The 14,294-nt window shown below is 36.0% G+C and overlaps 1 protein-coding gene across 5 annotated transcripts in view; it reads left to right on the top strand.

Moving 5' to 3' along the window:
* The window catches only part of dgkb (diacylglycerol kinase, beta), a 74,812-nt gene that overhangs the window by 34,534 nt on the left and 25,984 nt on the right, over positions 1-14,294 (top strand). For all 5 annotated transcript variants that reach the window (XM_008430941.3, XM_008430939.3, XM_008430940.3 and 2 more), the window contains 4 exons: positions 334-419; positions 1,822-1,911; positions 3,695-3,855; positions 11,866-11,930. In XM_008430941.3, coding sequence (XP_008429163.1) covers positions 334-419; positions 1,822-1,911; positions 3,695-3,855; positions 11,866-11,930 — 402 coding nt within the window. The remainder of the gene's footprint in view (positions 1-333; positions 420-1,821; positions 1,912-3,694; positions 3,856-11,865; positions 11,931-14,294) is intronic.

The raw sequence follows: 14,294 nt of genomic DNA, 5'->3' as shown, positions 1-14,294 counted from the left end.
CCTTTTTTTTGTGAGATTACATTCAGTTTACAGTAAAGTAACATGCTATTTTTAAAAAAAATATGTTGTTTAACCTCTCAAATACAAGAAACTGTAAGAAAAACTAAGATATTAAGAGGAGAAATCTTAGGAATTTTGAATCATTCTTTAATGTAAAAAAAAATTGCTTTCCCACTAATCACCAAAATAAAGATTAGGTTCAGTTTACCACTTTGTCTTCTAAAAATTAGAGGACAATTTTTTAGAGTCCTCTAAAAAAATAGAGGACAACTTTTTTTTTTTTAGAGGGCAATATAAATTTCTGTTTCAAAACATTAACTTTTATCATTGCAGTTTGAACTTCTTCCGAGATGTTCCTGATTTTAAAGTCTTGACCTGCGGGGGAGACGGCACTGTGGGCTGGATCCTGGACTTTATTGGTACAAATTGCTTCTTTTCAAATATTTTGTTGAAAATCCACAGAACATTTTCTTCCAAGCATTTTCTGTGATTTGGAGGAACACAAGAAATATTGGTAAATTGTCATAGGGGAAAAGGAATGCTTGATCTTTAAATATCTTGTAGTTCAAAAGTTGACGTGATACTCATTTTTCCGTTTCACGTTGTGCTTGTGTAGTGCTCCAAATGTAGTTGTACATTTTAAAACAATTTTGAGCTTTGGACCCTATTTTTCACAGTGTAAGTGTATATTTAACTGCTGTGGACACCGGTAACTAGAAAAGTTAGTTGCTCTGACCGTAAAGCACTTTTCAATAAACATTATGATATTTAGCCGAAGAATGCTAACTGCTAAATTCTAGCGCTAGGCTAAAGTGCTAGCTTCTATTCAGATTTGATTTGTCCCCGAAAGACTACTACCGTCAAGCACCAATTTAGTTTCGACGTAATTTATATGTCATGTAATTCGCTTAGATGTTGTATTTATCTTTACATCTTGTTCTGTACAGGCAATGTTTTATTTTGTCCCTGCATGGTTCTTATTTGAAATAAAGTTATTGGTGAAAAAAGTGCACGTAAAGAGCGGAAGCGGAACTGCTGCGTGAACATTCTTCGCCTCCTTCAAAATAAGAGCATGAATATAGAATTCTTACCAGAATTTTTTCAGAAAAATTTTAGTAACATGTAAATGTTCAAGTACAGCACACACACTGTATGGGTTTTCTTTCTAACTTTGTAATTTTGTGTTTTTACTACTTAAACTTTAAGCAAATAAACTTGATTGATTAAGAAAACACTTGACGGCAATTATTCGCAATGAAAATAAGGCACTTTATACTTGAATTTGCCTTAATAAGAATGTTAGTAACCTATGAAATAATAGCACAACAACTGTCAATTTCCTTTATTAGACACATTTCATTTGTTTTTATTGGTTTTTGGAGTCTCCATCATTCCTGTTGCTCAGCCTTCAATGGTAAAGCATCATTTATTGGTCGTATATAAACACCTTGAACGAGCTCTGTGCTGTCAGTGGTGGCCAAATAGGATGATTACGTGAGAGAGGGAAAACAACATATTAGTCATCATTTAGAAAAAAAAATCTCTCCTCTGTTTGGACTTGAAGGTGTGTTACTTCTTCATTCTCTCTAAAAATTGCCTCAATTTTTTTTTATCAATCAAAACAATGGTAGGTAATAACCGTCAGGCAAAATGTGGTTTTTGAAATTGGCTGCACAACTGAAAGCCCATATTGACTTGTTTTTACAAGCAAAGGTGCAAAATGGATTTGATTTGTTCGTTGCAAGTTTGTGTTGTGAATTTGCCCTCTGGGTTTGACCCCTTGTTTGACACACTGTTGTGATTTTTGTCCCACTGCTCCAGATAAGGCCAACCTGGACAGGAACCCCCCTGTATGTATACTTCCTCTTGGCACGGGCAATGACTTGGCGAGATGTCTGCGATGGGGAGGAGGTACTGGATACATATCAGGGAATAATTCACTTTGGTTTCACCTAATGCACTTTTTTAAATAGAGGAGAGATTTGTATTCTTGTTTTATCATATAAGGATGCTAGGAAAAACAGGTTCAGAGATTGGGAAATACAAAAAAAACCTAATGGAGTTAAAACTTTCTGTCATGCACTGATCAGTCATAACCTGATAATTATAGATGTGTTTTGTTGATTTAAGCAGAAATGTCACTTAAAAATTTAATTATCACTTCAACAATTATCTTGTATGAATATTTTAAATCAGTTCTGCAGTTTGTTAATTAAAAATGTGAGTGTTTATGAGGGAGATGCTTGTTAGTCCCTCATACACAGTGGTCCCCAAACTACGGCCCGCCTCCACATTTGGTCCGGCCCCCTGAACAATACCAGAGAGCATTCAGATTTTTTTTCATATATTGTATTTTCCGGTTTATATGTGGATTTTTCTTCAACCACCAGGGGGCTCTTTAGCAGGAAGTGTGTCCTGTAAACTGTGGGTGTTTTGTTTTGCATGACGCATTTTATGTTATGTTATTTAATCAGTACGGTTGTTAGCGGTAGAGCAGATGAACACACGTGTTTGTTATGAACGCCGCATTCCAGGTCGAATTCTTCGAAGCGATGCCTGTAAGTAGCAGCTTATACTTCAAAAAGAGCCTTTATGTTAACATATGAGGAATTCATATGTTAAAGTTACTTTCCCACAATGGAATTTATACTAGTCAGTCCCAGTGACCATTTCACTAACGGTTTTTGCCCATGTGCTTTCTGGGTAAAATTCAATCGAGAAACGCCCCCCGTGTCAACAATTTCCGGCAGTGCAGGTGATAAACGTGTAACACGTTTTCTGTTTCAAACTGACTCCGGCCCCCCACCAGAGAAGGGAAAAGTTATGTGGCCCTCACAGGGAAAAGTTTGGGGACCACTGCTCATACATGAAGCACTTTGTTTTAGTCATGTACTTTGGAAGTTTTCACATTTTCTCACATTAAAGTCACATTTTAATGTATTTTATCTAGTTTTTATTTAATAGAGAAACACAAAGTAGTGCAAAAATCTGAACTGGAATTAAACGGATTTTTTTTTTTATTCCATAATTTGTACAAATAAAAATGTAAAAAGTGTGGCAACTATTTGTATTCTGCCGTCTGTGCCAATACTTTTTTTTACTGTAACCACAGTGATGAGTCTCATACAGCCTTGTGCTTATAGAGACTTTATTTATTTATTTATTTATTTATTTATTTATTTATTGCAAAGTCGTTTCAACTTTAGATTCGATGAGTAATGTCTATAAACATCAGTTTTTAAGTCTTGGACTTTGACTGGGCCATTCTGATGCCATTCAGTTGCATTGCTGACTGTATATTTAGGACAGTAACCTTCTTTAACGTGGTCTGCATATTTGTACCTTTCCTATCTGCTGTGTTCCTTAGTGTTTGTTCTCTAATTTTTTCTAACAAACCTCTAAAGCCAACACAGAACAGCTGGACTAAATTACAGAGTGTTTTTATTTCTGAAGACAGTTTACTGCACTTGATTTTGTTTAGCTGCATCTGATAAAAGGAGGTTAAATACAAATGGGCAGAAAATCTGTCCGAGTTATTTTTGTTAAAAGTTGTCTTTTGTTCTTCCATTTCACATTTATGCACTACTATAAGATGCTCTTTCTTTCACATAAGATCCTGATAAAAGGCATCCATTACATGTGAAAATGTTCCTTTACCTGTTTTAATCTCTCACCTGTCTTGTGCTTCTCTGAGGCTATGAGGGCGAAAACCTCCTGAAGATCCTTCGGGACATTGAGAACAGCACAGAGGTGATGCTGGATCGCTGGAAGATCGATGTGACATCTGCTGACAAGGAGGAGCGAGGGGACCCGGTGCCTTACAGCATTATGAACAACTACTTCTCCATAGGAGTGGTGAGTCTTGACACTCAGACGGTACATACGTTTTATTTTAACAACTTCTACAAAAAAAGATTAAGATGAAAATCATATGATCAGCAGTTTTTGATTGAGATTAATTTAGTTTTTGACAGGTGAGAATGAAAAGTGATGCTGGATGAAAAAGAAATAATTGAGCTCCTAAAAATTTGTGTCAGACCTGAAGAAATGTTTTAGACTTGGAAGTTGTTCATATTTACACTAAAACCTGTGTTTTTCATAGGAGTTTGGGACCACAGCTTTATGTGTATCAAATCAAATTGAATTTTATTTGTGCAGCACATCTCAGTAACAAGGAAGGTCAAAGTGCTTTACATCACAAAAACACAAAAATCAACAATTGAAACGTTACATTTTCCAAGTGTCATCATTATACATCGAAATGTTGGTCAGTGTTTTCATTTATTATGGTTCAAAAGCCACTATAATCAGGTGTTATAGTGTTTCAGCTGTTTTTCAGTTTCTTGAAGTTTGTTCCAGATTTTTGGTGCATAGAAGCTGAATGCTGCTTCTCCATGTTTGGTTCTGGATCTGGATGCAGAGCAGAACCAAAAGACATGAAAGGTCTAGAAGGTTGATACAATAACAGTGGATCTTTAAAAGGGAAGCACCAATTTACCGGTGCCGATTTCCTTAATTTTGAGAGATCGGTGATCAGCTGATACTTGAAGCTGATCTTATCTCCCTCTGCAAAAGCCTGAAAATCAACCGCTGTCCTCTTCTGCGCTGCTGTGAGAGAAGTTTTACTGACAGACGAGGTCATGACTGCACATTTGCAGTCACCCCACTCTTACCAATTCAGCAACTTTTTTGCTATAATTAGAAACATGTAAGAAATTCAAAAATTGGTATCAGCCAAAATCGAAATCAGCAGGTCAGGCTTTTTAAAGATCGGTTATTGGCGACATACCAAAAAACTGCGATCGGTGCACGCCTAATATTTGTGGTGCTAAGCTGTTTGGTGATTTCTAAACTAAAAACAGTATTTTAAAGTCTGTTCTCTGAGCTACAGGGAGCCAGTGTAAGAACTTTAGAACTGGGGTGATGTGCTCTAACTTCCTGGTTTAGCTAAAATTAGCAAATATCAGCTTTTCAAGACTGATTCCTATAATTTTATTGCACATCTTTAGGATGATGTGACATTTTTTATATCTGAGAGAGACTAAAAAATGTCAGTATCACTTATAATTAGGGATGTTTAGAAAAATGCAATCATTTCAACAACAATCAAGGTAATAAAAACACATTAGTTTGTAAAACAGTAAAACATTGAGAATTAGTTTTTGCTAAATATAAAGTCCAACAAGGCCTTTATAGACATCTTATAGGTGAAAGGTCAAGGTATGTGTGTGCGTGTGTGTGCGTGCATGTGTGTGTGTTTGTGTGTGTGCGTGCGTGTGTGCGTGTGTGTGCGTGTGCGTGTGTGTGTGTGTGTGCGCTTGCTCCGCAGAAGTGTAACCGAAGCAGACATTAGTAAAGTAAAAAATAAAACTGCCTCCATCAATATTTGCATCTGCTATTAAAGGTAGAATTTAAAAAGTAATACATCGCAGCGCACACACAGCAACAGCATAATCATTTAATTTATTTGTTTTGAGCACATCGTGGTTAGGCCTTTATTGAGATGTGCTCAAGCTGTAACCACCTCTGATCGATAAATAAGCCTTGTTTTGCATCTGCGTGGGGTTACGGAGCCGTCGGCACCTCCTCTGTCCATCTCTGGGATAATGACTCTGATTTCACGTAGCTCATGTTAGCCATTACCCATAAATGTCAGGGGGAAATATGGTAATTGACATTTGCAGGTGTCTGAATGGATCCACTGGGGGTTGTGAGATTTGTACGGACTGTGGCAGGGACATAAGTGATGCATGGCCTCACAAATGTTAGTTGAATAACACCTCCATCCCAGGCCCACTAATGACCGTGTTTGAGGATAATAAAGGACAGGTCTAGTTAACATTGTGATAGAGGAGACCAACGGCTCCAATCTGTCTTAGGAAGAAAACATATGGTGGTGTCTGCAGGGGGGAAGTGTTTACAGCATTTTCTGAGGTTTTATTGCAATAATTTCCTCCTGTAAATGCCAAAAGTTACTCATTTCTGACTGCACTTTACAGTGAATGGTTGACATGAATGAAAAAGGTGGTTCAGCTGGAGAAGAGAAAGGGCATCAAGCCAAACTACAGATGGAAAATATTAGATTTAAACATTTTTAACATTAGAAAATACATGCCATAATACAGAGGTTCCCAAACTGTGGGGCGCGCCCCCTGGGGGGGTGCCGTGCCTTTGCAAGGCGGGCCCAGGAAGTGGTATGGATGAATGGAAACAGAAAATATTTGGAAACTATTGGGGAGCCCAGGAGAAAAAGTTAGGGAACCACTGCCGTAACGGATCATACAAAACACTGTAAGTTCTTTTAAAACAATATTTCTCAAACTTTTTCAGGCTGAGGTCCACTTAACCCATTTAACAAAAACTCACATACCATCTGACATTGCCCCTCAATAACACAACATATTAGGATGGTTACAAAAGAGCTCATGTAGGTTAAAGGTCAAATTAAGTTGGTCTCTCTGATTCATATAGGCTTTCTAAACTCTGTTACTTTAGCTCTGCTTTGCAAAAACACAAAATATTACCAAATAATTTTGTTCTAGTTTCTAGTGTAAATGTCTTAGTACACTTGGAATTAGAGAAAACTAACTTGGAAGTTGCTTTCCAGCAATATAGGAAATTGTTTTAAATCAGTAATTTCTTAATATTGATGAAAAAAATTCTACTGGCAGATTATTTAATTTATAACCTGGGAGGAATGTCTTGTTAGAAGTGAAATAATCTGTACTATTTTATCAATATTTACTTAAAACAAGCTCCTATATATTACTGAAAAGTTGCTTGTAAGTTAGTTTTGTCTTATTTCATGTGTACTGAGATATTTGCACTAAAACTAGATCAGAAATGAGACTTTGTGTTTGTGGGATCAGGACCCAGCAGGCGTAATGATGACAAATGAAGTTGTTTGCGGGGGATTAAGGAGACTTTGAGCTCTCTATGGATTTGGGTGTGATATAATATTTTCTATGCATCAAATTTTCTCCTTTTTATTGAATGTGAAAAAGACTACAATAAAGATTATGAGGCAAGTGAAGCTAATAATTACTTTAGAGATTATGCAGATGAAGAGGGAATTGCTTCTGCTGGGTTTCAACACATCAGCAGAACCTGCCAACATGGCCGCCGAAGGTTTCCAGTTTGGTGAACTGATTTCACTGTAAAACATTTTAAGGTGATTTACCTTAAAAATGCAATTAGAAAATCGTTTTGGTTTTAACTCAGAAATTAAAGTTCATTAAGTTGATTTAACAACAAGAGACAAGTTGTTTAAACATTGTTTTTAACTTAATGTCTTAATGCTACAATTTAAACCAAAAAGTTAAATTTCACAACATGAAAGAAAAAAAACTGTCCTCACCTCGTTAAAGAGCCACATTTCTCTATTATTTTACTCACAATATCAAGCTAAAATAACTACTTATTTTACTTTAGAATAATTAAAATTCTTGTTTCACAATTTCTGATCTCATAATGAATTTTAATAAACATCACAAATAATTCTAAAATAAACATTTGCCTTAATAAAACACCAGAGTCAGGTCAATGTAACGCACTTCCATCTCAGGATGCAAAAACATGCCGCTAAGCATTCTGGGAAATGGTTCCCACTCCTCTCTTTTTATTCTTTCAGTTTTTTAAGTGCTAACCTAAAAACTCTAGTTGATTCAACTCTAATAAAAAGTTAACGCAACTTACTGCTGTGAGTTTCTCTCTCTCAAACTCACACATTCAAGTTCAGAATCTAAAACTCGCTAAATTTATTTGACTTTGAGTAGAAGGTAGTAGACACAGCTAAATGCGGCTCAAATGTTTTACAGTGCACCACCTTTCTTTCGTACGGAGAACCGTCCTTTTTTTTGTCTCCTTTATGTAAATTCCTCCACCCCAACCTGCCACAGCCCAGTGGGACGGGGAATTAATGGCGCCATCCCTTTGGGAGGATGTGGAAGTGACGTGAAGTGTAATGATCTCAATCAGGGCCAGGGGTGAGAGACAGAGCTAATCACTGAGCGCGCTCCGCTACCATAATGCAGTCAGGCCCCTAATGACCGCGGCTCTCCTGTCAAAGCCATTACTCTCCTCTGTGGTGAAAGGCACATCAAACCGCTGGGGCCCACTCATAATTGGACTAAACTTTGAGCTATGAGAGGACATTACACATGTCCTGTATTAATTTGGGTGCCAGATCTTTACATTGGTAATTATTTGAGTGAATGAGTGAGATTTTGACGTCTCACTACGACCCAGCTGGAGCTGACGCGGAGTCCAGAGTGGATAAATATAACTAAAATAGTTTATAATCTATTTTAAAATTGACTCACTGGTTTACGAAGGTTTTGATCAATTTGTATGTTTTCTGTATTTAAATTCTTGATTTATTTATGATCATTTTCTAAGTTTAAATTTAATAATTTGCACTTGAACAGAAAAAATTTTTTTTTGAGTACAACTAAATATATATACTGAAATATTTCCAAGTTTATCTATTTATTTACCTACATATTAATTGTCCCATTATTTAGTAAGGCAAATTAATAAATATAACATGTTACAATCTTATAAATTATTTTAAAATTGACTCACTGGACTGTGTTTATTATAATGAAGTATTTAAATTTTGGATCATTTTCTGAGTTTAAATTTATTCATTTGAGCTGAACAGAAAAATATTTATATAATTTATAATTATATAAAAATTATATATTTTCAGTACATATATATATAATTTCATGTTTCTGTATTTATTGACATACATATTAATTGTCCCATCACTATGTGTAAGTTAATGCATTAAACTCAACTTAGTTTTGTCTTTTATGAATGTTTTAGAAATTTTATGAATTGTATTTTCAGTTGTATTTTTTTATTTATTCATTTATTGATTGGACATTCCCCAATCTTAATTTGATTAAATTCTGCATTCTCCTTAATGAAGATCTTAAGTTCAAGTCAGTCTAAAATATATTTAGTTAGTTATTAAGTTATCTAGTTATCCACAATTATATATATATATATATATATATATATTTAATATTTTTTAATTACATCTTTATTTGTCATAGTATGATAAACAGATCTCATATTAATCAATTAATATAAGTTACTACATTAGTAGCTCTTCATAAACTGTATTAGATTGTAAAATATCTATTGTAAAATATCGTATTTGTTTCTGAATTTAAAACCAAATTATCAGAAAATGCAGAAAAGTTATCACCCACTTTTGCAGTTTATTGCATAAACACAAATTTCTAAATGCTGCTGTAAATTACAGGTATTCTTTAGCTGTTTTTTCTGTGTTGTTTATGTGACATTTAAATGTTTATTAATTTACCTCAAAAGCGCAGTGAGGTGACAAAACCAGTGGTCAAAATGAGTGAGCGCTGCTGCAGAGCCACAGCTCTGCTTGTACACATCTCAGATAATAGACCTTAAACCAAAGGGGAGACATCCTCTCCAAGCTTTTGCTCTCTTGTTTGCAGCTATTGTCCTGTTTGTAAGAAAATCGAGTTACAATCTCTCAGATACATCCATCACTTCACCCTTCTGGCTCGCGTTGGAAGCGTGAGGCGAGTCTGCAGGGATCTTGAAGAAATCTTTTGGTCTTCTGCTAACAGCGTCTTGAAAAGACATCAAGAGATGCCATTGATTTTTCTCTTTTGGCTTCTCCTGAATTTCTGTACAGAGAGCTAGCAGGGGGTCCTCCCTGTAGGTGCAGTTTCAATAGTGCCACTCAAAACGGAGCGGGTCAAAACAGATTGCTTTAGCAGAGGGGGGAGAGGGAAATAAGAAAAAAAAGACCAAAAAGTTTACAGGAACTTTTTTATTCGCTTTGCCTTGAACAAGTTTGCTCCATTCGTTTTTCCACAAAAGGCTGTGCCAGCGTTTTTCTGCTGACACGGACTTGGAAGTGTGAATTAAAGGAAATTTCTGGTATTACCTCCTTGAAGCTCATTATATTTGGTTTCACACCGTCGAGGGCTTCTTATGAATTAAATAAACTGGAGTTTTTCCATCTTATGTGACTGACTCCTTGTTTCCACACACAGAAGCTGTTTGTACAAACTTTTTAAGGCTCATAAGAAGTGTTTGTGTGTTTACAGTCTTAAAATCTGCTTTAGTGGATCTGTTTTCAGGTCCAGCCTCACACCTAAGACTCGTTTCTACATGAATTAAGCCAGTTATTAGCTCCTCAGAGTTTAGGTATTGACCCTTTGCAACTACGTTACTTAACCGTTTGAGGCGCCATGATGGACGTCAGAAGTGAGACACAGGAATACTGAACAGCTGCTGAAGTTGTTTTCCAGAGATGTTTTGTCAGTTTATTCGTGGCTCCTACTTGTTCGAGTCAAGCTAATTCATCTCTGAACGTAACACACCTGGTTGGGTCTCATAGACGGTGGTGTTTATAAAAGTTGGAATAAATACCATCATTTATTCCAATGACGTGTTTCTAAGCTAGCTTTCTTCTCTCATGTGGTCCTGAGTAATATCAGTAGTTCATGTTTATATTATATAATGAATTTTTTCTTTTGGTAAGAAGTATGCCATTTATTTTACAATCAATTTTGTTCTTTATCTGCTTTTTGCTCCGCCATCAACTATCAAAACTCAGAAAACTGTTTGAAAACATGTTAATTGAAAGTTAAGTGGAAGGAAAATGTGCGTTAGGAAAAACTACACAAGGATCAAGAAGTTTGATCAACAAAGTGTCATTGTAGATATTTTACATATTTATACATTGTTTATTTAATTATTTTACAGTGCCATGCTAAAGCATTTATCCTTCCTGAATATTTCATTTTTTTTGCTTTCACATTAGTACCACAAACGTCAATGTATTTGTTTGGGATTAGATGTCAGAGACCACATGAGAGTAGTGCGTAGCCTTAAAGAAGATGGAAAATGAAACTTGACTTTCATTTTTATGGATAAAATCTGTTTGCATCAATACCTACCTAGCTGCAGATGTTTTAGAGTGCATTTCTAGAAAGTGAAATTTCTGGTTCTTCTTTCCAAAATGCCAGAAGCTCAGTCAGATTGGGTGGATTGATTCTGATCCTCTTTACCTTTCTGTTGAAGAGAAACGTCAGGCAAATCAAAACTTGAATACAACAACCTTTACAATACTTATGGTGGGGCGTCTTTTCACCCCAAAGGAAATATAGCAGAAAATATATGAACCTCCAACATTTGAAATGTCTCTGATTGCATTTATTGCCTCGGGTTACAGAGAACGAGAAGCGGAGGATGGGGGAGGTGGAGAGTGGCTTACAGGAAGAAGGATGGTAAACAATTTGGTCGCCACGGCGATAACAGCATCCTGTAAGCTTAGTTGGGAGCTGTGATTACTCACAACATGTGTTAAATTAATTAACCCATATGGAGACAATGTGCTGTCTATAATGGGTCCTCAGACGCAACTCTTCATCCTATAGAAGCACAAACAGTGAAAACCTGGTTAGTTAGGATGCTACTCAACCCGTCAGAAAGACTTTTTGTTGTCACCGAGGGACATTTGATACTTTCTGAATTAGTCCTGAATAAAAGAAGCAATATCTCCACATACAGCGATATTAATGTTTTCTTGTTAATTCTGTTTAAATGTTTTAGATACCCACACAAATGTTTATTGTCAAAGAGAAATAGGTTTATTTTTCTGTTTTGTTTTTAGTCAACATGAAGTTGTCAGATTGGCTCCATTAGAAACTCATGTCTATTTCAGTTAATTAGATCTGCTGTAATAAAGCTAAACCAAAATATGTGGTAATTTACAGCTAATTAATAATTTTACTAGGTTATTTTTTCATATAAGTCCAGGTTTGTTTAAAGTATTATCACCAAATTCTTATGTGTCTCTTTCAGGATGCATCTATTGCACATCGTTTCCATGTGATGAGAGAAAAGCACCCTGAGAAATTTAACAGCAGGTATGTTGATGCCCTTTGACCTTGTAAACACTTTTCAACTAAATCACAATAGTGAAGACACGAGACAAGAAGCATAATGACAAAAGGTTGGAATTAAGCTTCTTAGAGTAACCTTGGCTCTTTAAAAGTTGTAAAAACCAATTTTTCTAGTTTATTGAGAGTAAACTTGGATGTCGGCATGTTACTTGTCATACTGACCATTTGCACGTGACGTCACGCTCTCCAGAGCTCCGCCCACTCCGCCATGAAGGACGTCAAAACAATCAATGGGCTCCTTTAAAGCTAGTCTAAAAACAGACATCTGTAACCTTTCTTTTTTTTTATTTGTGTAATTATACACTGCTCAAAAAAATAAAGGGAACACTTAAACAACACAATATAACTCCAAGTGAATCAAACTTCTGTGAAATGAAACTGTCCACTTAGGAAGCAACACTGATTGACCACGGGGACCCTCGTCGGGTCAATCAGTGTTGCTTCCTAAGTGAACAGTTTCATTTCACAGAAGTTTGATTCACTTGGAGTTATATTGTGTTGTTTAAGTGTTCCCTTTATTTTTTTGAGCAGTATATATAGTTAACATCCCGTCTCACATTCCATTCCACTAGATGGAATGGAATGTGATCTGTTTACGGCAACCAACCGTAAACGTTGCTTGCCAACCGCCACGCAAAAAAAGAAGAAGAAAGGCGTCTGTAGCCTACATAGACATAGACAAGACTGTCACCCCTTGGTGTAATGGCCGGTTTGCAGTAAACACTTTTTACAAGGTAAGAAGATTAACGTTCGTATACTTTATAAGTAAGTATGATTAGAAAGATATAAAATATTCCATGGTGTCCGTTGGTAACCATGGAGACAACGCTGCGCCATCATGTAGCCTAGCATGTACGAAAAAAACTGGTTTGCATCTCGTCTTTTGTACGATTTTAATGCTGCTCCGGTTTAAGGAGACACGCTGTTTATAACATAGTGACATAAATCATGCGCTGTTAATTTAGGTAAAGTCGGTAATTTGATCAACACGTCATGAGGGAGGAGGTGTAGGTCGGTTTCTAAGCTAGCTGTTTCAGGCATTTCTTTATACCGTCGTCTAGCCCCAACCAGGTGTGTTACGTTCACAGACAAATTAACTCGACTCCAACAAGTAGAAGCCATGAATAAACTGGCAAAACCACGTTGGAAAATAATTTCAGTCGCTTTGTTCATTACTCCCATCCCTCACTTCCGACATCCATTATGGCGCCTCAAATTATATAGTGACGTAGTTGCAAAGGGTCAATAGATTGAAGAATTATAAAGTCATTCAAAGTTGACATTTGCTTATCTACCTGCAGTCCCAGTAAACAAGGACTGCACTCATTTTCTTCAGCTGCAGATTATTTTTAAATTGAAATGAAGCTTTTTCAATGACATACATGCAAGATTGACAATTTCAAACTGAAAGTTTTCATTTAAATCAAACTAAAAATAAAATGTCTCAGCAACCAACTAAATATACCTGCAGTTCATTTGCAGGACGTGTTCGTGACAACATGCTTCATATTTGCTCTTCAGGCAACGTATTTAGCATTTGTGATTATCTCGAGGAGATGTGTTCACCTTTTGGAGATGAACAAATGTGGCGTCTGTGTTTCCATCAATATTTAACATCATCCAATACGTCTCCACTTACGCCAGGGAGTAATTGCAGGCCTAATTGAATTTGCTTGGCTAGTTTGACGTCGTGGATCAGTCAGACTGATGACACACAGGCTCCTAATAATCCCATTTGTACTCATTATCATATTTTACTCTGGTCTTAGTACAACATTCATATAACCAGCTTTTCCTCTCCATTTTGAACATGATGATGAGCCTGAGAAATGGTTTCAATGGAAGAGAAAGCTGCTTGGAATAAACACTGGATTGTCCTTTAATGCAGAGGTGTCCAAACTTTTTGGCACGGGGGCCAAAAATATAAAATTGCAACTACTCTGGGGGTCACAAAATTTGTAGTATTTTTAAATATAGATGCAAAAACTATTTAATTGTTGTATTTTTACTTGCTAAATAAATACACTAAACACAATATTGTAATTAATTGGTTTTTGTGGAAGAGAAATCATATCCTAAATTTTTAATCTTTTTCTTCACTTTTTATTTTATTTATTTATTTTTTGTCTTTTTCAGCGACTAAACAGCTTATGGCTCACTCTTACTGTTTTTTTTTTGTTGTTTTTTTTGAACATCACGGTATCAGTGAAAATTTCACCAACATTGATTTTAAATGTGGATCTGCATCAAATGCCTGAACCAACAAACACATTTTTAGGTTATTCTTGTCCTGTGATCAAGACAAAGGGCCACAAGGGGGCTGCAAAC

This window comes from Poecilia reticulata, chromosome 16 (assembly GCF_904066995.2).
Source record: "Poecilia reticulata chromosome 16, P_reticulata-male-v2, whole genome shotgun sequence".
NCBI classification, from domain to species: Eukaryota; Metazoa; Chordata; class Actinopteri; order Cyprinodontiformes; family Poeciliidae; genus Poecilia; species Poecilia reticulata.
Note: the sequence above shows the minus strand (reverse complement) of the source record. Positions and strands in the feature narration are given on the sequence as shown.